General features: G+C 42.7%; 1 protein-coding gene across 7 annotated transcripts in view; it reads right to left on the reverse strand.

Annotated features, from left to right (window-relative positions):
• The window catches only part of TJP1 (tight junction protein 1), a 2,268,071-nt gene that overhangs the window by 519,082 nt on the left and 1,725,699 nt on the right, over window positions 1-23,290 (reverse strand). For 3 of the 7 annotated variants that reach the window (XM_044078563.1, XM_044078560.1, XM_044078559.1), the window contains exon 22: window positions 9,400-9,450. The exons of the other annotated variants lie outside the window; for them this stretch is intronic. In XM_044078563.1, the coding sequence (XP_043934498.1) occupies window positions 9,400-9,450 (51 nt within the window). The remainder of the gene's footprint in view (window positions 1-9,399; window positions 9,451-23,290) is intronic. 7 annotated transcript variants of the gene reach the window in all.

The following is a 23,290-nucleotide window of genomic DNA, read 5'->3' on the forward strand; positions in this document are numbered from 1 at the left end:
CCCTAGCCACCCTGCCTCACACCAACTGATCATTGCATTCCATTCTCTGCAGGCTCTGGCTCATCCTTTACCCTCCCCACTCACTCTCTCAGACCGGTTATAAAACATGCTTAACTACCTCTCTTCATCTCAACTCCAAATACATACCCAACTGACTTACACCTAGCTTCCTCTCACTACCATGTATACTAGTCACTCAGTCCCCTCTCTTACTCCTCTATCTTTCCCTTCCATTCCATTAGTCCTTCTAGCTTGTTCCACCTTCGTGTGGAGCATCTGCCTTATATCTGTTTGAATTTAGTGCAATATTTCTATAGAAGACTTAGGTTTATGAGTTTAGAACAGTATCGGTTTTGAGTTTAGTACCATCTGTATATACATCCTACTTTATTCCTTGCCTCTAGCTAGATATTGGTATTGGTTGTACATCTAATGTTCTTTATGTACTCTGCTGCTCATTTATTGTTCTGTGGAGCTTTTCTCCCCAGGCCTCCATTGAAAAAGGACCTGTGACCAGTTGGAATTTCCCGGTAAACAAATGTAAATAAATAAATAATTTATCCCATAGCAAGGATGGATTGGAATGACAGGGACCTTGATGAGAGCCCTGAGGAGAAGTCCCATGAAAACCTGAGAAATGTCACTTCCACAGAGATGTGCGCCACTATACAACACTGAAGGTATGTGCGTATGTGGGGAACCCCATACATATTTACCTACAGTCCAGACCCTTCACAGCTATGGACTGCACAGTCAGATGCAGCAGAATGAATGGCAATCGTGTCATACAGCTGGCAAATAATTAGGCAATGTTTGTTACAAGTAACATAAGCAGCAATATTTTTTCATTGTGCTGATACTACCAGTTGGCAGCTGTCCTCCCTTATGCTACAGAGCACACTCACCAGCTCCACAGTGATGTGTGTGCTAGCAGTCAGTGCCTGGATTACTGACACACACACACACACACACACACACACACCTGATTCAGAATGCCAAAAGACAGCACAGGAGTCATGATGGGGTCCAGACACTCTTGCATCTCTCCCCTATAGCACATATGCCACATCATAGGCACTGCACATGGAAACTATGTCTAGTGGGAACACAAAAGAAGCCAAAGTAGGGTTCTCAGCTACAGGAAGTAGGCATTCCCAAGAGCCACTGTGCCATCTGACATGCTGCCTGCAAGTTGCTATCATCAGCCACAAAAACTTCACTGATGTTGTTCCTCTGTGCTGGACCCTCAAACAGTGACACCTATCAATGCATAGCAACTAATGACACCATGGTTAGATCAATGAAATATACTTCCAGTATACCACTGCAGTATGCTGCACTTGCGACTAGAGGTACTTAGAAGGACAAAAGTTCAGATCGCCAGTGATTATATCTTCTTCACTTCATGCACAGGTGTGTGCATATCATAGCCTATTACTATTGTCAAACACTAGTCTGGTACCTACTGTAGTGAACAATGGTTGTAGGTGCCAGGTCTGTGCCCACTTACAAGCCAATACCTGATACGAGAGGCTAATTTCTCTGCCTGGAGAGTGACACCATAAACACCTCCATCAACTGCTTCAATATTGGTGGGCTACTCCTGCTCTTCTGTCCTCAATAATGCCTAAAACCTTATGCTTTGCAAAGATCATCATGTGTATAACCTTCCTCTGCATCTGTTGTGAATTACATCAGAGTGATGTCTCCAGGTGCATCTGCAGTTAACTCCTACTGATGCCTCTAGGCGTCAAATATTGCTTGTTCATATCTGCATCAATAATTCCAAAACCATGCAATGTACAAGGTTTTAAAAGATGTCATCGTAAAGCTTATACAACAGCAAACTCAAAGTCTAGTGCAGGTAAACAGATATTAACTGTTTTTAAGATATTATTAATTTATATAGATATAATTTTCACATTTTTCTAAATATCTCAATAACCAAGTAACACAGACAGAACTCCTTAGCCTCATATGAAAGCTTTCAGTTACATGAATAAAATGCTGCTGACAGTATATGTGTAACTTGAGTGGTTACTGAGATAGTCTAAGTTGTTTACAAAATAATACAACTGTTAATAGTTTCTGTGCTCACTGTGACTTATAAAATTCAGTTTAAGACCTAAAACCTAAAGAATTCTACCACTACAAAAATAGTTTGTGCTGAAGCGTTTGCCATTTATACTTCTTGAATAATCCTTATGGTTCCAGAGATGTGAACATTGGTTTGAAATGTAGGGATATAATTTAATTCTGTCAAAAGGATTAGGCTCTGCCCACTGGAAGTTACAGCGCAAACTTCTTGATCTCTATTGGAGTGAATGAGTTATTATGGTCATCCATGGCATTCACATTCCACACCATACTCTGCCAGATATAGTCCCTGACCTGTTGGGATGGCATCAGCTTTACCCAGCAGGCATCTGCCATGCATATGGATGACCTGCAGCAACACATTATTCTCTTGGCTTTTGAACTTCTCTACGCTTTGTCGCTCCCTGGTGGCCATAAAAGTACCTGTACACTTGTGTAGAAAATGTCATTCTGTGAGTCCAAGCGATAGGCTAACTCATGCATGTATTAATAAAGAAGGCCTCCCCAATTGTAACAAGTAGAATGTCATCTGCAGCTATCCTCCCCAGTACATGGTACTGTAACAAAACAGGTATATAGGCCCATGGCAATTCCATACACACTCTATATGCTATGGTATCCCATGAAGTTTTCTCTAGGCACAGAATACCTTTCAAAGGCATATACAAGTGTGCCATGCAACTTTGTGGTGGCCCGCATGCTTGGGTATCCCATGCACTTTTCTCTAGGCACAGTATTGTATGCCCTTCAAAGACATACACAAGTGTGCTGTGTGACTGTGTGGTGGCCCACACATAAAACTTGAGGGGAATCTGGTTCCCTTCCACATTATGGGACTACATCAAAGTTAATAAATGCATGTTTCCACTCCTTTTTAAAAGGAATACTCTCCTCCCCAAGATAATCACATACAAACAATTAACTCAGTATCATATAAATCAATCAATATTTTTTTCTATCATCTTATAATGAATTCACTTTTTGTTAATGGATTATGAATATACTGCCACTAAAAACACTCAAAAATTTAACTACCACATTTTTTTTAATGAGTTAATCAATCACCCTTAAAAATCAAAAGACTTCATCCTGTGAACACTTGCCATGGATTCTGAAACATTTAGACCATTAGGTTCTATGGCATGTGTTTTTAGCTGCCACTGTAATTCTTTAAATTCTAGTTTTGTTATCCATGGTCCCACCTTCACATCTAACTCAACAATATCAATTACAAAAAATCCAAATGAGTGTCCCTCACATTTAAGATGAGTCTCCATAATGCATTCCTTTTATCCTGAACCCTAATATCACAGAGATGGTCATAAATTTTATCCTAAGAGCTCTCTTAGTTTTACCAATATAAAACAAGGAAAGCTCCTACAGTGTGCTAGATATACCTGTCAGAAGGGGTACCATTGCATCATCTGCTGGACATGACCTTGGAAGGTTACTAATGCCTTTTATGCCAGCCTCTCAGAAAGAAGGTAGTGGCTTCTCTGGTGAAGGTAAGAAGAGATAGTCACCTATGACAACCCTACAACAGGTATGAAGCCTGGTGGCTGCTCAAGTGCACAAACAGCTAGAATCTTGCATCAGTAACTTGCAGTCTCTTCTGGAGCAAAATTAGAATTCTCTTGCTGTCAAGATCACAACTGCTGGGCCTCTATGACAGAAAATGTCCTATGACATCACTCAACTACGCAAGGGATGTCTGGGTATGTTTTGCCCTCTGAGCAGGCCTCACAGTTAACATGCAAGCAGCACGTCAACGTCACTTTCCTGGTGTTACTCTTCCCTTGTGCATCTTTTCCAATACTTTGTTCAGTGCTCTATTATCCTCGTCATCAGCTGTTGACATTTTGTAGGTGTCCATTCACTGTATATACATCACCCCATTCTCTATGTCCCAGGTTTGCCTCTCTACACTGGTTACCAGGCCTTTGCCCTCTATTGCACCCAAAGGTATCCCTCAATATCTTCCCTATCTACATTTCTCTTTTAGCAATGACAGGGATCCCTATCCCCACAAAAAATAACGTTTTCCCTTCCATACTGGTGACCCGTTTTCTTTTATCAGGCTGCTGTACTCCCTTTCTCTACTTTCCTATCTCCCCCTTTTAGCTGATGCACAGGGCAATCACTATTACTGAGCATGCCCACACTGGTGTTCCATTTGGCCCCTGTGCTATGCTGCTCATCTGCTGCTTTGTGGTGATAGCTGTCACTGCCTGCAGAGGTACTGTGTTTAGCCACATGTACTGCTTTGGGTATAGTGAAAAGGTTGTGTCATGATGTCAGGCAAGGTGGCCATACAGGCTGTAGCAGTGCTGGTCCTGTGCAGTGGTAATTGCTGTCCATCTGCTTTATGTTGCCTTTGCTTGGCACATTGATGTGATTCTTTGCCTGTTACATCCATAATTAACTTTCGGATAGTTTGGGTACAAAGCCCCTTCATAATGGGTTCTGTGCACCTCAATGAATACCAGCTTAAGTTTTCTTTTGTTAGGAATGAAAGGGCTAAAATGTCAATCGTTTTAATGTTAAAATAGTTTAACAGAGAACAACCCACATGGGAACACATTATCAACAGAAACATTTTATAAAAATATTAGAAGTCTATGGGCTCCTGTTATGAGGTAATATGCAAAAAATGGAATCTGGAAGCTCTACTGTACAGTTAGCCTTTGATTTCAAGAAATATGGCATGTACTTCAAAGTACTCATTCAGTTTCTAAAACAAAAATTAAAAAATAATTAACTGCTATTGTTCTACATGGGATAAATACTGCACACCTTAAAGCATAAAGACTGGACTCCGATTTTGGAGGATTCATTCAAAATTTCGTCTTTTACAAATTATTTGTATGAACAATTTATAACAAACCATGTACATAACCATAGAAAAACTGTTCAGCTGTTTTCCATTGTTTGACAAACTGCAAGTCTTGTGAACACTGTGATGCAAAAATAATACATATATTTTGCATCTGTAAAGCTGTCGCTCCTTTGCAGGAACTAATAACTAATCACTTTAAAACCTTCAGATTCATTAAATCTGATTCAAAATAGTTTCTAGTAGGCTACTTCAGGCAATGCTACTTCAGGCAATTAATAAATACTACAAGAACAGTTTGTAAAAAAACACAGGATTATTTTGTAAACTCTACTAAAAGAATTGACAGTAGTACTGCTAAATCACAAATGTCTCGCTAAATAGGAATATGTGACATCATACATAAGTATGTTCTAGTCCCAACTTAAGCCATTCTATGGAATTTTAGGTATCACCACTAAACCCCCTTTTACCTCATTTTTTTCTACCTGGGGTTGTGGGTGTCATGTCAGCTGTTGCCACCTCTTTCAATTCAGTACCACTCTCCTGCCACCTTCGACAGTAATGCCTGACTGCTGCAGGTCTTTCCTCATGCAATCCATCTTCATGTCCAGATGGCCTCTTCTTCACTTGCCTTCTTCCTGTCTCTCCTAGATGATCTTAAACAAATCACATTCTGTATACCTGCACATGTGCTCAAACTACCTTAATTTATTCTCTGACTTTCTTTGCAATTGGAACTACTTCGACTTCTGCTCTGATGTCATCATTTTTTCATCTGTCACACATTCTGTATCTTACCACTCCTGTCAGACACTTCATGTGCATCACCTCAAGCTTCCTCAACTGCTCTGCCTTCACTGGCCATATTTCTGTACCATACTGTAGCCCTGGTCACAGCAATGTTTCGCATGCCTTACTTCTCAACTTCTTTATCATTATTCTGTCACACAACCCCTACCTGCTGTGCTAGGTGGCTGCAGCACCTCGAGTGTAGCTTAATAAACAATACATACATATTTTTGCAGAAAATGCTCAAACGTAAAATCTGCTGATGAAAGGTATTTTGAATTCGAGCTATTTTCAAGCAGTCTGCTAAAAAATGGAATACATGGATAATTTGTAAAGACCTGAAGACCACTTCTGCAGTTTGCAAAACATTAAACCTACACATACATTTGCCACATCATTGGTTTGACCATTAATGGCAGAAGCACAGCAAAAGTGGGTCGAAGGCGGTAACCATTCTGGGCGAAAGGTGGTAGGGGGCACAATCATGAAGTACAGCTCTTGCATTCTTCTTTCTTTACCAGCATCCCACTACAGAGTGTAAGAACTTACTATCTGAATGCATTAATGGAACAAATGGCTTGCTAGAGTTTAAAAAAAAACTTTTTTTTTTGCTCATCAATTAAAGAGCAGAAGGAACAAGGATCTATCTGGCTTGGAGCTCCAAACAGAGGGTGAGACCTTTGAGACCTTTTGTTTCCTCTTCCAGTAAAGAGTTGTGAGGGCATGGATCTTGCTTGGAATGTCAGAGTAACAAAGCGGAATCTTTTGTTCCTCTTCAAATGAAGAGCTGGGAATGCGGGACATCAGATCAGAAATGGCAACAGGCACTAGATGAGCCAGCTCCAACTCTGATCAATGTGGTATTATACATGAAAAAAAAAATGAAAACTTAATTTAAGCGTGTTAATGTTTATTAGGCTTTTTTATGCAGGGGTTATACCCAGTCTTCAAATGGCTGAATGACACCAAAAAAAAAAAAAAATCAGTCTCCTGTCACCTTAAGGGTGTAACCTACTGAAGCAAAATATTCTAAGAATTGCAGGGATGTAGACAGATCAAGTGGAAGAACTGTAAACTGAAAGTGGAACAATCCCACTTGGAAATGTAAGCACTTACTGTTTGAATGCATTAACGAAACCTGGACACACATCTGTGCCCAAAGATGCATGAAGGAACCATGCTGAATCAGCAATTACTGTGCTGGGACTCAACAATCCTGAACTTTGTCACTTTGGACTAGCTGACATTTGACAAGTCTACATCAGGTCTCCATGTTTTGTTATTTTTTTTTTTTGGGAACTGCAAAAAGCTCTGAATGAAAGCCATTCCCTATTTAATTGTATTTGACCAACTGCATTACCTTTTCATTTAACAGCTGCAAAATTAGGTCCAGGCTATACCTGGCAGAATAATTAAGTGTCTGAGGTATAGGTGGAAATATGAAAGGCTCTAAAAATTCTATTAAACAATTTTCTGAAAAAATGTGATGTGCTACTTGTCTGAGGCTATACAATGCCAGTGTGTTAAGTGCTGGATCTTTCCTCCAAATGTTCAATGATGTGTGTAGTATGAGTCCTGCATGTTCCTCTGAAAAATGGACAAAGATGAATGTTTTAATTTCTAGCACTGCTGTCTTACTACCTGCAGTATTTTTTTGGTTTATTTTGCAAAAAAAAAAAAGTATCTATAAACATGAACTGAAGTAAAAGCTAATGAAAAAAATCTGTTTCACTGCTGTTCTCATTTGGCCTTTCTTCTTGAGAACTGCTTTTATCGTCTGCAGCCTTTAAAAAAGGATCTGCGCAGACACAGCATCTAATTAATCTAATGCAACACGTCCCTAGATGTACTCACAGCATTCACAGGAAACTATTATCTCAAGCATTTTGGTCAAAGTAATTGGTTGGTTTCACAGAAAGGTTCAAAGAAGCAAATTATTTTATCAAACTTGTTATTCTAAATCTGTATGGAGGTAAGGTAGCTTAGGGAACTACTCTCACCAACAACCACTAAAGCATGGTCTGTTTCAAGTTACTGAAGAGAATGATGCATCTCTTAGTACTTTATACAAGTCAACAATCATCAGTCCTCAGAGGGACATGACAGACTATCAGGGTGATGCAAATCCTCTGTGGATACATCTTTGAAGATATTTAGCAATGGTGGGAAAACCAACATTGTTTCCTTAAGCCTCATCGTCTAGCATCAATGCTTTTCAGCAGATGAGGATTCTGTGGAGGGCCAATAAAAAAAACACCAGTTGAGAGAGGGTCTATATTAAATAATCGAAAGTTGAATTCGCCTAACAGTATTTCCATAGAAAATACCGTTCAGCGAATTCTGAATATTGCGATCGCAGTACAGTGAAGATCAGAAAATTTGCCCTTTCCTCACTGTAGTGCAATCTTGGAGTTGGTATATATAATTAGCAGAGGGTGGGAGGCGCAGCCCTCCACAAGAGTGAATTCGCTGAATGGTATGTTTGATGGAAACACCGTTCAGTGAATTCAACTTTCAATAATTTAATATAGACCCGTTGAGAGTTTCATCAAAAATGATAACATGCGATAAGGCCTCACTGCGGACACAAAACAGACCTAGACGAGAGTCCTGGCTCAGATAAAATTTATTCTCTTTCTCTTCCCTCCAAAAAGAATGACAATTTACTATTCTGCTTCACTGACCTTTGCCATCTGATAATGCGAATCAGATCCTCCTAGCCATAATAATTCTACTACTGTTCCTAAAGACCTAACTGTTCTAAACTTAAATAAGCAGCATCTACAGACATACTCAAAGGAATGCTGCTATTGTGGAAATGAAACGTTCATTAAATCAAAGTGTTTTCTGCACAGAAGTAAAACCCCTGCAGCCGCTCCATTACTTTATTAGTCTCACTTTGAGGTCACTCCAACTCAGAGAAAAAGAGATTACTTAAAAATACTTTCCTAATCTTTCTGAGAGACACTTCACCCAAGGAAAATACATATTAAATATTTACATACATATACACACCACCATCAATAAGCATGTGCAAGTGTACATGTAAATGCACACACTAACACGCACCCAAACATGGAAGTGCCCCAGATGTACTTTAATGTTAAGTCATTCAATTTCAATCCCAGTTTTGATAAGGTAGTGAATTTTTCCTTTCAACAGGAATATTTAACAGTATTTGGTATGACAGGGGCAGAACACCTGAGCAGTTAGCTCTGCTTAATTTATATGCACCTGATACCTAGCCAATGTGTTCTAGTGTAATCAACATGGTGCTTAAATTGATTCATTTGGAAAACAGCATTAGACTGTAGTATTCTAGTAGCAAAAAGAAAATAAGCTACTGTAAGCCACTGTTTTCCATGCTGTTTACTTCTGCTCTTGCTGATGCTATGCCAAAAACTTGAAGACGAAGAGTTTCAAGAGCCATTCCAGAACGACACCATTTTAAGTTGTGATAACACAGTCAACTTTTAGCACATTATTTTAAAAGACATATAGCCAAATCAATCACTATCAAAACATTTTGACAAATATAACACTGTATTACAGTCTCTGACTCGCATATAACTAGGTCTAAAATATGGAGCTCATTGCCTGATGTGCACATAAAGCTGGGGATGAGATTTCAACAAAGCATACAGCCTAAACTGGACTCACGTAGATGATAGTCTTACCACTTCATGTTCCTTCTGAAGTAGTCATAGCTAGTGTAAGAGCCAAGAAATCTAGATGGTGGCAAAGCATATGCATTGAAAGAATGAAAGAAAAATAAACATTCTATTGGTAATATGTGCAATCTGTTATAATCAAGTCTAAACTGAGCATTATAAACAAGACTGTTTAATTTAGAGTAACAAAAGTCCCATCAAAAGGAAATCCTAATAGGTCATAACAGCAGCCTTCCAACTGCATTCTGCCATGCATTTTACAACAACCCACTCAAGTATATTCAAAACAATTGTTTAACAACGCAACACAAGTTCCTCTAGTGTAATGTTACTTTAACCTAAATTGCAGTCTATGCTTGTGACATACATGGTTACTCTTCAAGCTTGTCTGAAAATTAAAAGGATGAGTTCGACAGTAGGTAGTGTAAATAGTGGCAAACACCTGAAGTAATAACCAGCAGAAACTAAAATATTCCAAGATCTAAACTACATATGACATTTCATGGAGCCATACAAAATGTGAAAATTTAGTTTTTTTTTTTGCTTCTTGCCTTGCTGCACATCATGCTACTAGCATAGAAACAAACTTAATGGTTTTATAGGAGCATCTGGTACAAATCGCATTACTGGAAACATCTGAAACAATCTAATTTACTTGTTAATGCTAACGCAGACATCTTACTCATGTTTTGCTTAATGTACAACTGTTTGCTACTTCAACAACTTCTTTCATTTTAAAAGAAATCACTGAGATGCTCACACAACAGCATTTCCAAAGATGTTCCACGACTTATTTGCATTAACACCACATACATTTATTAACTCCTTTACAACAGCTGTAGTCATGCTAGCATCTGATAGCAGTGCCATTCCACTGGTACTGAAATAACTCATAGGTTCACAGTTAAGCACTAGTCGAGCTGCACTTGTGAGCCATTGTAAGCCTAGTCAATTTCCCTTTTTGTGCTTGAATTATCATATCATTTTGAACAGAGATTGGCCTTACCCAATCCACGATTGATAATTATATATTACCCCTACTGAGAACAACTGGGATAAATCATTTAGGAGATGCCTCTGTCCATTAGCAGTATGGAAGCAGTCTTGGGGTAAACTTTCTGTTGCACTTGAATAAAGTCAGGGGTAAGCTTTGCTTTATGTGGATGGGGAGTCTAGTCCAGAGCAGAGATACTGTCTGCAAGATATACCTGTCCCTCCAAACCATTCTGCTGATGTTGCAGAAGTTGTTTAGATCACTAGAGTATTTATAATGCCATTTGACTTTATGTCCGGTAAATATATCAGCAGTGAGTCAGAGGATGCCTTGTATGCCAGACTTAGCAGTCTGTAGGATACCAAGTACAGTGGCAGGGCTCTGAGTTGGTCCATGCTGGACACGTTGTTTAGGCCAGTATCCACAATATCTGTGGGCATGCTAGTTGTTACATGTGTCTAGGCATATACATGCCAAAGACAGAATTATAACCAATGACTGGCCTAATGAGGGCTGAGTAAAGGGGAACAATGACATCCCTAGATTTAGGTAAATCCCTTTGTTTAGAAGCTGTGCAATATAGAAGGACATCTTAAAACAATGGACACATGTTGGTCAAAAGGTTTGTCGCTGTCCACATAAGATCTCAAATCCCAAACTAGGTCAACTCTTAGGGAGTGTATTGTCAATGTGGTAGTCCCCTGGGGTATATGCCTTCCCAAAGGTTACAATAATGCATTTTGGCATTTAGCTTCAGTCCATGAATGAATTTGGCACCAGTTATTTATTTGGACAAACCTTCCTGCAGGGGTGGCTATGTCATTTGGGGATTCAATGACAGCTCTTAGCTTACAGTCATCTGCAAACTTAAGATAGACAAAGCCCTTTGGTATTGGCTTTTACTTCAGAAAAGTAACCGTAGAACACCCTGGGAGACTCCACTTATGACTGGTTTCTTTTTGGAGGTAACTTCTCCTATTTTGATTTCCTGTGCCTTATTTGTTAACCATTTAACATTTCAGCAAGTGACATAGGGGTTTATTCACAGTTAATTTAGCTTTTCTACTAAGCCTGATTGAGGAATGGTGTCAAAAGCTTTGGCCAGGTTGAGGTAAGACTAAGGTAACTTAGTTTTCACATGATGTACATCATGCAGCAATGTTTAAAAACCTACACGCTCATCAGATATTTTACAAATTACTCGGTGAACTAGTCAAATAATTCATCCTCTAACCAATGAGTTAGACAGACCTGGAAGTAAAAATGTAAAATAAGTGCAATCAATCAGCATTACAGTGACTGCCCTGATCCTGGTCTGATGCACAGTAGCATGTCACATGTTAGAAACAACTTGCTACCATGCTCCACTACCATTAATGATGCAGACTTTTAGGAGGCTGACCCAAGCCTGGAGGGATATGGGGATTAAAAGGGGAAAACAACTAAAAAAGAAGTTATGTAATCACCATAACGTTCCATCTGTGTTGTCAATCTTCATTTATCCTTGACCTATGGGACTCGGTTCCCAGTCTCTGAACCAGCTCGGCCATTACACAGGTCATGCGAACCAAAAACACCTGAGCCAAGTTCCTATCCAGAGTAACCCTCTCTAAATTATCTTAGATCGAGTTTGCAGCTATAATGAAAGACCCGGAAAGGGCAATGCTATAACTATTGAAGAGGCCATGTCCAAGGTCATACATGAGGAAACAATTAGCCAGAACTAAGGTCCATTCCTCAAGGAGTCTGAGGGAGGCTGGGGTGTCAAGGTCCACAACACAGATGGAACGCTATGGTAAGTGCATAACTTCTTTATCTGATGTTGTCAACCTTCATTTATCCTTGACCTATGGGACCGAGTCCCCAGCTAACTTGAACCTTGGGAGGCCTTATGGAAGAATATTCCTGAGCAAGACAGAACCAAAAGACACACTTCCCCTGGAAACCAGATCCAATTTATAATGAGTAATAAAGGTATATGGAGAAGCCCACGTCGTTACATATATCATTGATGGAAGCCTCGGCGTGAAAAACAGCAGATATAGTTATAGCTCTTGAGGAGTATGCTCTAACTGGGGCTTCAAATTTGAGTTTTTTTTCTGTTGTAGACAAAGGTAATGCATTCTCTTAACCACTCAGGCAATGTAACCTTAGCAACTGACTTTCCCATGGAAGGACCTGAAAAGGAAGCAAACAACTGGTCCAACTTTCTGAAAACTTATTTCTGTTGAGATAAAAATGCAATTTTTTGTGAACATCCAATAAATGTAAGCAGTATTTTCTCTTGCTGGAAAGATTAGGGAAGAACACTGGCAATTCAATGGACTTGATTAATGTTGGCCTAAGATATGACCTTTGTCAGAAAGGATGGATTGGTTCTCAGCGATACCCTGTCTTTACGAAAAAAATCAAATATGGAGGTTTTGAAAATAAAGAATCTTCTTTCGGCTGCTCCCGTTAGGGGTTGCCACAGCAGATCAACTGTTTCCACATCTTCCTATCCTCTGCATCTTGCTCTGTCACACCAACCACCTGCATGTCCTCTCTCATCACATTCATAAACCTTATCTTAGGCCTTCCTATTTTCCTGTTACCTGGCAGCTTCATCCTTAGCATCTTTTTCCCAATATAGTCTGCATCCCTCCTCAGCACATGTCCAAACCAACATAATCTTGCCCCTCTGGCTTTGTCTCCAAACCTTCCAACCTGGGCTAACCCTCTAATATACTTATTCCTAATCATATCCATCCTCGTCACACCCAGTGCAAATCTTAACATCTTCAACTCTGCCACGTCAAGCTCGGACTCCTGCCTTTTTGTCAGTGCCACTGTCTCCAACCCATATAACATAGCTGGTCTCACTACACTCTTGTAGACCTTCCCTTTCACTCTTACTGGTACTAGTCTGTCACAAATCACTACTGACACTCTTCTCCACCCACTCCATCCTGCCTGTACTCTCTTCTTCACCTCTCTTCCACAATCATCATTACTCTGAACTGTTGATCCCAAGTATTTAAACTTGTCTACCTTTGCCACCTCTACTCCCTGCATCCTCAACATTCCTCTATCCACCCTCTCATTCACACACACATATTCTGTCTTAGTCCTGCTGACCATCATTCCTCTTCTCTCTAGAGCATATTTCTACCTCCCCAGGGTCTCCTCCACCTGTTCCCTACTCTCACTACAGATCATAATGTCATCTGCAAACATCATTGTCCACAGGGACTCCTGTCTGATCTCATCTGTCAACCTGTCCATCACCACTGCAAATAAGAAAGGGCTCAGAACTGATCCTCGATGTAATCCCACCTCCACCTTAAATGCATCCATCACTCCCACTGCAGACCTCACCGCTGTCACACTACCCTCGTACATATCCTGTACCACTCTTACATACTTCTCGGACACTCCCGACTTCCTCATACAATACCACAACTCCTCTGTAGGCACCCTGTCATATGCTTTCTCTAAATCCACAAAGACACAATGCAACGCCTTCTGACCTTCTCTGCACTTCTCCATCAACACACTCAGAGCAAACATCACATCTATAGTGCTCTTTCCTGGCATGAAACCATACTGCTGATCACTAATAATCACCTCCCTTCTTAACCTAGCTTTCACTACTCTTTCCCATAACTTCATGCTGTGACTGATCAATTTAATCCCTCTGTAGTTACTACAGCTCTGCACATCACCCTTATTCTTAAAAATCGGTACCAAAACACTTTCTCCATTCCTCAGGCATCCTCTCACTTTCCAAGATTTCATTAAACAATCTAGTTAAAAACTCCACTGCCATTTCACCTAAACACCTCCATGCTTCCACAGGTATGTCATCTGGACCAACAGCCTTTCCATTCTTCATCCTTTTCATAGCTATCCTTACTTCCTCCTTGCTAATCCACTGCACTTCATGATTCACTATCCGCACATCATCCAACCTTCTCTCCCTCTCATTCTCTTCACTCATCAGCCCCTCAAAGTACTCTTTCCATCTGCTCAACACACTCTCCTCGCTTGTGAGTACATTTCCCTCATTATCCTTTATCACCCTTACCTGCTGCACATCTTTACTAGCTCGGTCCCTCTGTCTAGCCAATCGGTACAGATCCTTTTCTCCCTGCTTAGTGTCCATCCTTTTATACAACTCTTCATATGCCTTATCCTTAGCCTTCGCCACCTCTCTCTTTGCCATGCACCTCATCTCCTTGTACTCGTCTACTTTTTTCATCCCTCTGACAATCCCACTTCTTCTTTGCCAACCTCTTTCTCTGCATACTCTACTGTACTTCTTCATTCCACCACCAGGTCTCATTGTCATCCTTCCTCTTTCCAGATGTCACACCAAGCACCTTTCTAGCCATCTCTCTTACTAGCTCTGCTGTAGTTACCCAGCTATTCGGTAACTCTTCACTGCCACCCAGTTCTCGTCTTAACTCTTCCCTGAACATCACCTCACAATTACCCTTTTTCAGTTTCCACCATTTGATCCTTGGTGCTGCCCTCACACTCATCATCCTCTTCTTGATCACCAATGTCATCCTACAAACCACCATCCTATCCTGCCTAACTACACTTTCCCCTGCCACCACTTAACAGTCTCCAATCTCCTTCAGACTGGTCCTTCTACATAAGATATAATCCACCTGTGTGCATCTTCCTCCACTCTTGTATGTAACCCTATGCTCCTCCCTCTTGTTAAAATACATATTCATCACAGCCATGTCCATCCTTTTTGCAAAATCCACTACCATCTGACCTTCTGCATTCCTTTGCTTAACACCATACCTACCCAACCATCACTTCCTCATCCCCTCTGTTCCCTTCACCAACATGCTCATTAAAAATCTGCTCCAATCACCAGTCTCTCACCCTTGGGTACAGTCACCACTTCATCCAACTCACTCCAAAATTTTTCTTTCTCTTCCATCGCACACCCAACTTGTGGAGCATATGCACTAACACCATTCATCATTACACCATCAATTTCCAGCTTCATAAAAATCACTCTATCCTACACTCTTTTCACCTCCAAAACATTCTTAGCATACTGTTCCTTCAGGATAATGCCTAGGTCATTTCTCCTCCCATCCACACCATGATAAAACAATTTGAAGTGTCTACGATACACCTAGCCTTGCTCCCCTTCCATCTGGTCTCTTGCACACACAATATACCAACCTTCCTTCGGTCCATCATATCAGCTAGCTCTCTCCCTATACAAGTCATACTGCTAACATTCAAAGTTCCTACCCTCACTATCACAGTCCTAGCCTTTACCTGCCTTCGGGCATGCCTTCCCCCTCCTCTCCTCCTTCAGCCAACAGTAGCCCAATTTCCGGCTGCACCCTGTTAACCAACAGTACTGGTGGTGGTCATTGTTAACCCAGGCCTCAACCGATTCGGTATGTATATCTGTACTGTTGTCTGCATGTATGCTTTGGCAAATTTTACGCCGGATACCCTTCCTGATGCAACCCTCCCATTTATCCGGGCTTGGGACCGGCACAAAGAAATGCACTGGTTTGTGCATCCCCAGTGGCTAATAAAGAATGAATATCTGAAATCTTCTTAAGCAGATGTAATAGCTATTAAGAAAATGGTCTTCTATGAAAGGAATTTCAAATCACAGGTAGCCGCCAGCTCAAAGGGTGAGTGGACCAGGGATTGCAAAACCATAGAAAGATTCCAGGGAAAGTACAGTTGTGTACACTTACCATAAATGTAGATGTTCGAGTGTATTCACTGTTGCAGTCATCACACTTGGGTTATCTGCCTTCAGGTAGCCCTCAGTCGGCGCGAATACCAGAGTCTTGGGATTTCTGCGTCAGATGCTGTCGCCTCATTCATGACGTCAGGTCATCAGGGGTATAAAACATGCAGCTGACACCATTACATCAGTTTTTCTTGCCCCAGATGTCAGCAGTCCCCAAAAGAGGAAGCACTCAAATGGTGTGGAACACCTCCAGTAAAAAGTAAACACCATTGCCATAAGATACGGCCAAAAAAGAGGATAGGTAGAAAGTATAGAAAGACAGGGGGCTGGAGGGAGGGTAACCAGGACTGCAACAGTGAATACACCCGAACATCTACATTTATGGTAAGTGCACACAACTGAACTACGTTCTTCGTGTTTCACTGTTGCAGTCATCACACTTGGGTTGATTGACAAAGCTGAGGAAGGGTGGAGGTAGTCAAGAAGTAGTAGGGCTGGCTAGCAGGCTTTGTAAGACTGCTGAGGCAAATCCAGCTCTGAATTTGGAAGATAGGTAAATGGTAATGCTTAGTGAAGTTGTGTACAGAACTCCAGGTTGCAGCTTCCAGGATGCCCCTGGTAGGGAATCCCCTGAGAAAAGCTGTAGAGGTTGAGATAGCCCTAGTGGAATGAGGCCTGTGGGGTAGGTTTTCCATGGTGTTTGTAGCAGAAATGAATGCAGTGTGCTATCCATTTAGAAATGGTTTGTTTCAAATTGGCCTTGCCCTCTGCCCCTGTAGCAAAGCTGACCAGCAGCTGGTCAGATTTCCTGAAAGGTTTAGTCCTGTCTAGAGCCCTAGAATCCCTGTCTGAAGGGGTAGGGTTTTTGGCTGTAGAAGCCTTAATACCTTTAGGTCCCTGGGAAATGGTCTCTGGATCCGCAGTGGGATTTTTAAGGAGAAATTTGTGAGAGTCAGGTACTCTGTAGTATCTGTCAGGCTTTCTATGAGCAGGTGGTAAAGTATCAGGGGTAAGGCTGGATTCCACGAAGACGTCATCTACAATATCCAGGACAGGGGGAACAGCTAAAGGCCTATGCTGAGGCAAGTCTAAAAATTCCCTGAGTCTATTTTTGGACTGTAGGTAGTCCTGGCATTCCCAGTGGAAATGCTCTCATGGGGTATACAAGGTTTCACCGAAAGAAAAGTCCTGGGGGGGTGGTGGGTGGGGGGGCTGAGGGAATTGACTCCTCTGCATCTGAGTCCTCACAGGTAGATAAGGGTATATCCTGGTAATCACAGGGGTCACAGTCATCAGACTCATGGTTAGAAGAATCAGAAGGAAAATCAATTCTTTGTCTTTTAGAGGGGGAAGGCTGGCTTCCCCTAATTAAAGTAATAAGGTCTTCAGCCATTCTAAGCATTTGCTTCTGTGGCATGGGAGCTTGAGAATGTGTTTTGGTCATCAGTTTCCTAGGCGTAGTGCGAACTATGGGCCGGAGAAATTCGGTAAATTTAGTCATTAACAAAGTAGTCTGTTTAATATGAACATCGGAAGGTCTGAATACACACTCAAAAGCCGGTGCCTGCACAGAGGCTCTGGACCCATCCAAGGTAGAGACATCCACAAGTTCCATAGTCGAAGAAGCATCTTGCGGCATACCGGACTCCGAATGGGTCTCATTAGAGGCCTGCAAATCTGCAGAAGCGGGTAACAGGGGCTGCAAAAGCACCTCACTGAGGTACCGGCGGACTGGCAACTAGCTTAATGGAAGCGTTGACAGTTTTGGACCTATGCGGTCTGTCTCTGTCTTTATCTTTGGGGTTTTTTCAGAAGGTCGGTAGTCGGATGGCTTACCAACGCCATTTCGGAATATGGAGAACGAGAGAGAGAGAGAGAATTGAGAGACAAAAATAGCCAGGCTATGAACAGTTTGGGCATTGAACAAGTCACAAAACTGACAGCGAGGGATGTCGTGGTCTGGACCTAAACAGGTGACGCAGTAAGAATGAAAATCTCTGAGGTATTTGCTTTCCACAGGCAAGACAATTGTTAACTTTTTCCGACATTGGTTAGAGCAAGAAAAAAGGATCCCCAATGGGGTACTTAGCTTTAGAAATCTTCCGATTTGAAACTCGAAAAACGAATATTTCAGGTAGCTGCCGACCGGCATTTGCAAACTGCTTCTGCTTCGGGCTCCCGCATGGCAAGAAAATCTGATGTGATGGCGTCGGCTGCCTGTTTTATACCCCTGATAACCAGACGTCATGGATGAGGAGACAGCATCCGACGCAGAAATCCCAAGACTCTGGTATTCAGGCCAACTGAGGGCTACATGCAGGCAGATAACCCAAGTGTGATGACTGCAACAGTGAAACACGAAGAACATCGAGGGGTTCCCTATAAGGAGGCTTTAACCTTAACGATCCCTTCAGAAAAGCCTTGCACAGCCTATGTGAAATTAAAGATTGCCCTTCAAAACCATTATGAAAATTAGAAATAGCAGCAAGCTGAATTTGGCTAGTAGAAGAAAAAGTTCCTTTTTTCTAAGAAAGTAGACAAAAATTGCAAAACCTCTTCAGCTGGTGCTGAGAACGGTTCAAGTTTGTTATTGTGTCACCATATGGAAAATCTTTTCCATTTGCTGAGGTAGTCTGTCCTTGTGGAAGGTATATGGGAAGCTAGCAAAATGTTTCAAACTGGGGAAGATAAATTATTTTGTCTGGTAATCAATAGAACTGGAGCAACCAAGCTGTAAGCTTGAGGTTTTCCAATTGGGATGAACTAGTCCCTGGGGAATAGAACAAGAGATCTGGATCCAGGTCCAGAGTCCATGGATGTTGAAGTAGATAAGGCCAAAGAAAGGGGAACCAGACATGCAGAGGCCTAAAAGGGGCAATGAGAATCACTTTGCTCTTCAACCTTATGGCTTTCTTCAAGAAAAGGGGGATTATAGGAATGGGGGGGGGGCAGGCCTAGAGTAATCCTGAGGGCCAATTGTGAAGGAAAGCATCTCTCGGGGACTCCCCTGAGAAAGGATTAAGGCAAAGTAGCTGCTGCACTTGCTGTGGGGAGATGCAAATAGACCACAGCAAGGCTGGCCCTAGCACATGGAAATCTCCTTCGTCACTCCCAAATTGAGAGACCACTCGTGAGGCAGGAGAATGCATCTGCTCAATTTATCTATCACGTTCAAGCTCCCCCGGGATGTGTGCTGCTACCAGAAAGCGGTCTGAAGAGATTGCCTGTTGCCACACACTGAGGGCTTCTCGACAAAGGGGGTAGGACTTGGTTCCTCTCCTTGCTTGTTGATGTACCAGACTACTAACATGCTGTCTGACTGAACTGCAATCGTTCCCAGAGGGAGGACAGTTTGAAAGGCTTGCAACATTAAGAGCACCACCCTCAGTTCCAAAACACTGATATGCAGATTGGCCTTTACTAGGGACTAAATGCCTTGGACAGCCCAACCCTAAACCCCCCCCACCCCCACCCCCACCCCGATGTGGCAGGCATCATTGGTCACTATGGCTTGGGGATGATGGGGAAAAAAACGATTGGCCCAAAAAATTTCCTTGGACTCCATCCACCAAGATACGTCCTTCTTGCAACGATTGGTAATTCGGATGAGATGAGACAAGAGGATTAGTGAGAATAGACCACTGGGAGGAAAAAAGCTACTGTAGGATTCTCATGTCGAACCTTGCTAGCAGTACTAAAGTAACGACCACCACCATGGATCCCAGAGCTAGTAAAGTGGGGCATTGTCATTTGAGAGAATAATGTGAATCTGTGATCTTATATTCTGCAGTTACGTGAACAGAAATGGAGGCTATGCAAGAGGTCGTATTCAGGCAGGCTCCTATGAATTCGAATTGTTGGGTTGCACTTGGTCGAGATTTGGCGAGATTCATTGTTGCACCTAGATGAGAGCAAATGCTTAGGGTGAAATCTCTTGTCTGTTCAGGTAGATGTCTGGTGTTAGTGGTAAGGAGCCGGTTGTCCAAATATGTAAACACTCAGAATCCGTGCAGTCTCAGGTGAGCTGCCACTGCTGCCATACATTTGGTGAACACCTATGGGGCTGTGGTGAGACCGAAGGGAAGAGCTCAGAACTGATAATGACTGGTTTTGTCCACTTATGTGGTAATGTGTGTCCTGGAGGTCTTCAGAGCACATCCAATCATCTTTCTCTAAGAAAGAAAGAATAGACTGAACTGTGACCATTTGGAATTTTGTCTATTGAACAAACTTGTTCAGAAAGCTGAGATCTAAAATTGGTCCCCAGTCCCCTGTCTTTTGGGCACCAAAAAGAACTCTGAGTAGAATCCAGATCCTATCTGGTCTGGTGGGGCTTCTTGGATGACTCTTTTTTAGCAGCTTTTGAATTTCCACAGCTGCCTGAGCCATCTGATTGGGTGGAACATTGGGGATCTTTTTTGTTAGTTTGGGGTAAGGTTGAAAGGAATGTAATAACCTATGGTAATGATCCTTAGCACCCAAGCATCTGTGGTTATCTTTTGTCAGGCTAGTGGATGCAAGGATAGTCTTCCTCCAACTGCCTCCAGAGGCAAGCAATCAGGCATCCTTTCAGGAGCGCTGGTAGGGCTTCCCTGAGAGGGAATCTCTGTAACCCTGATTTTGCAGGCCATCCCTGCTACGTGGTTAGCATCTTCCATTATAGCTCCCCCCTCTGCCCCAGGGTGAGTCATTACCACATGTGTCCTGGAAAGGCCTTTGGGTCTTCTTGAACCACATTTTTCTGCTTCTCTGGTTCCTGGAATAGGAACGCTGGGGAGTGGAAAAACGTACACCCATGGCAGAAAGGGTTTTTCCATCTTTTTCACACCTGGGTAAGGTATCTTTAACTTTAGGGCAAAAAAGGGAAGATCTGTCAAATGGAGCATTGACGAACAAAGACTTGAATGGCTCTACAAGCTCGCACAGGTGCATCCAGGTATGCCTCCTTACGGCTACTCCTGAACCCAGTGACCTAGTCGTCCCTTTGGCTACATGTGCAATAAGCCTCATGGACGAGTTAGAGATACATTCCAGGGTGGCAAGCTGGGAGGCTACTTTATCCTGAACCTCAGACGACACAGCTCCTGTGAGGCAACCTGCGAGATCCTTGATCAGATCCCTCTGAAGTCTAGTAAAGTGTGGCAAAAAATTCAGTGACTGCAAGGTGAAGGTCTAAGAAGCATAGACCTGCTTCCCAAATCTATCCATTGCCCTAGTCTCTTGGTTAGGGGGATGAAAAGTGAAACTTTATTCCACCTGTTCCTTCTTGGTAACTGCTGCAACCACCATAGCATCTACTACTAAACCTACAGCCCAATGCTGATGGTCTTCCAGAGCTGAAAGTATTTTATCTGTTCTCCTGGGGAATGGGTTCTATGGAGTCAGGGGCCTTCCATGGCCACTGGGTGATCAGTTTGATAAGATCGTCAGCTGGTGGGGTCACCCAAGAGGCAGGTGGGTGAGCACAAAACGCTTGCAGATATACAGACTCCTCTGAGGATGGGTCTTGGGGTTTCCAGCCACCCCTCTGCTTTAATATTTCAAGAACGTCTCCAAAGGAGACATCATCTAGGAGGTGATCGGGGGGAACCCTCCCAGTCATTGAAATCCATGTCTTCTGTGACAGATAACTCCAGGAAATCAAGGTGTTTCATCTAACATGACCTCTTCTGAGGCACATCCTCAGTGGGTGCTCCTGTGGAAGAATCAGAAGAGGTACAGCCCTGTGCAGGGGTGTCCTGCAGTGTCGGTGCTTGCTGCGCAGGCATGGAGGCTGGTGATAGCCATGGACCAGAGGGGATCCTGGGGAAAGGACCGATGGGGAGAAATCAGCTGGGAGCCTGCAGAGACCAAGACCCTCTCCATAACTTGGAAAGTGGGTCCACCCGAAGAGGGATGGGAGCCCAGAATCAGGAAGGACAACCTCAGAACCATGGTTCCACCATGCTCCGAGGAAACCGCTAACAAGGTCGGAGCCATGGAGGAGCTCACAAATGGCATCTTGGAGCTACGACTCCGGGAGTCCATCAGTTCCAAAGCAACCAAAGAACTCAGGGCAGAGACTGGCGTCAAAGACACAAGAGCTACTGGCATGAAAACAGCTAGAATCATGGAAGTTGGAGCTGAGGTCTCTAAAGCCACAGTGGTTAGAGGAAGAATATCTGGTGGAGTCCTTGGTTAGAGGAGGAATATCTGGTGGAGTCCTTGGAGGAAGATGCCTCTCTCTCCAGCAGGAAGTGCAACCTGGGAAGAAGTGGAGACACCCCTCGCCACAAGGAGCTGGTCAACCAACCTCATTATCAATTTCCGTCAGACTCCTACAGGACCGCACCGACAAGACTGAAGGAGATTCTGGGTTGTCCAAAAAGGGACGTGGTAACTGCCTCACAAAACAGTCAACCAAAGGAGAGTATGTGGTTCTGGGAACAGAATGAAACCATTGGTACTGGGTTATATGCACCAGGGAAGGAACCCATTCTGAAATTACTGTTGGCCCTGTAACTGGTACTGAAGAAGGGGAGGCACTTTCAAAGGTCTGCACCATGATGGATGGCACCAAATGCGGAAGTGCTGATGTAGTCACTGCTACTGGAATTGAAGGAGAATGTTCCATAGATTTGGCTAGCTCTGCCTTTAGTTCCACAAGAGCTGTGGGAACCGAAGGTTTTGACTTTTAATAAGCTGGAGCAGAGGGTGAGGTTGGCATCGAGTGACTTTTTTTTTTTTTAGAGGAAGCAGTTGAAGGAGAAAGTACAGTTTTGTACCTACCATAAATGTAGATGTTCGGGTACTAATACAGCTGCAGTCATAACAGATGGGTTCTCCTGCCGTCAGGCGGGTCCTCGGTCGGCCAAATTCCAAAGTCTTGGTCCGGCGTCGGTTGTCGTCGCTTCTTCCCTGACGTCAGCGCGATAGGGGTATAAAGGAACCAGCCGACGCCATTTTCTTCAGTTTTTCTTGCCCCAGATGTCAGGTGCCCCCAGAAAGAAGGCAATACATAAATATGTGTAAGAAAGCAATGCAATATAATCTAAATACAGTAGTTGCAAGCAAATACACCATAAAAGAAAACCCCTATCAGGTTGTATGAGGAGGTGTTAGCCAATAGGCCTGTCCCAAGAGGGGAAGGAGGGAGGGAAACCTGGACTGCAGCTGTATTAGCACTCGAACATCTACAT

The sequence above is a fragment of the Protopterus annectens genome, chromosome 7.part1 (assembly GCF_019279795.1).
Source record: "Protopterus annectens isolate FY-2018-M chromosome 7.part1, PAN1.0, whole genome shotgun sequence".
Lineage (NCBI taxonomy): Eukaryota > Metazoa > Chordata > Ceratodontiformes > Protopteridae > Protopterus > Protopterus annectens.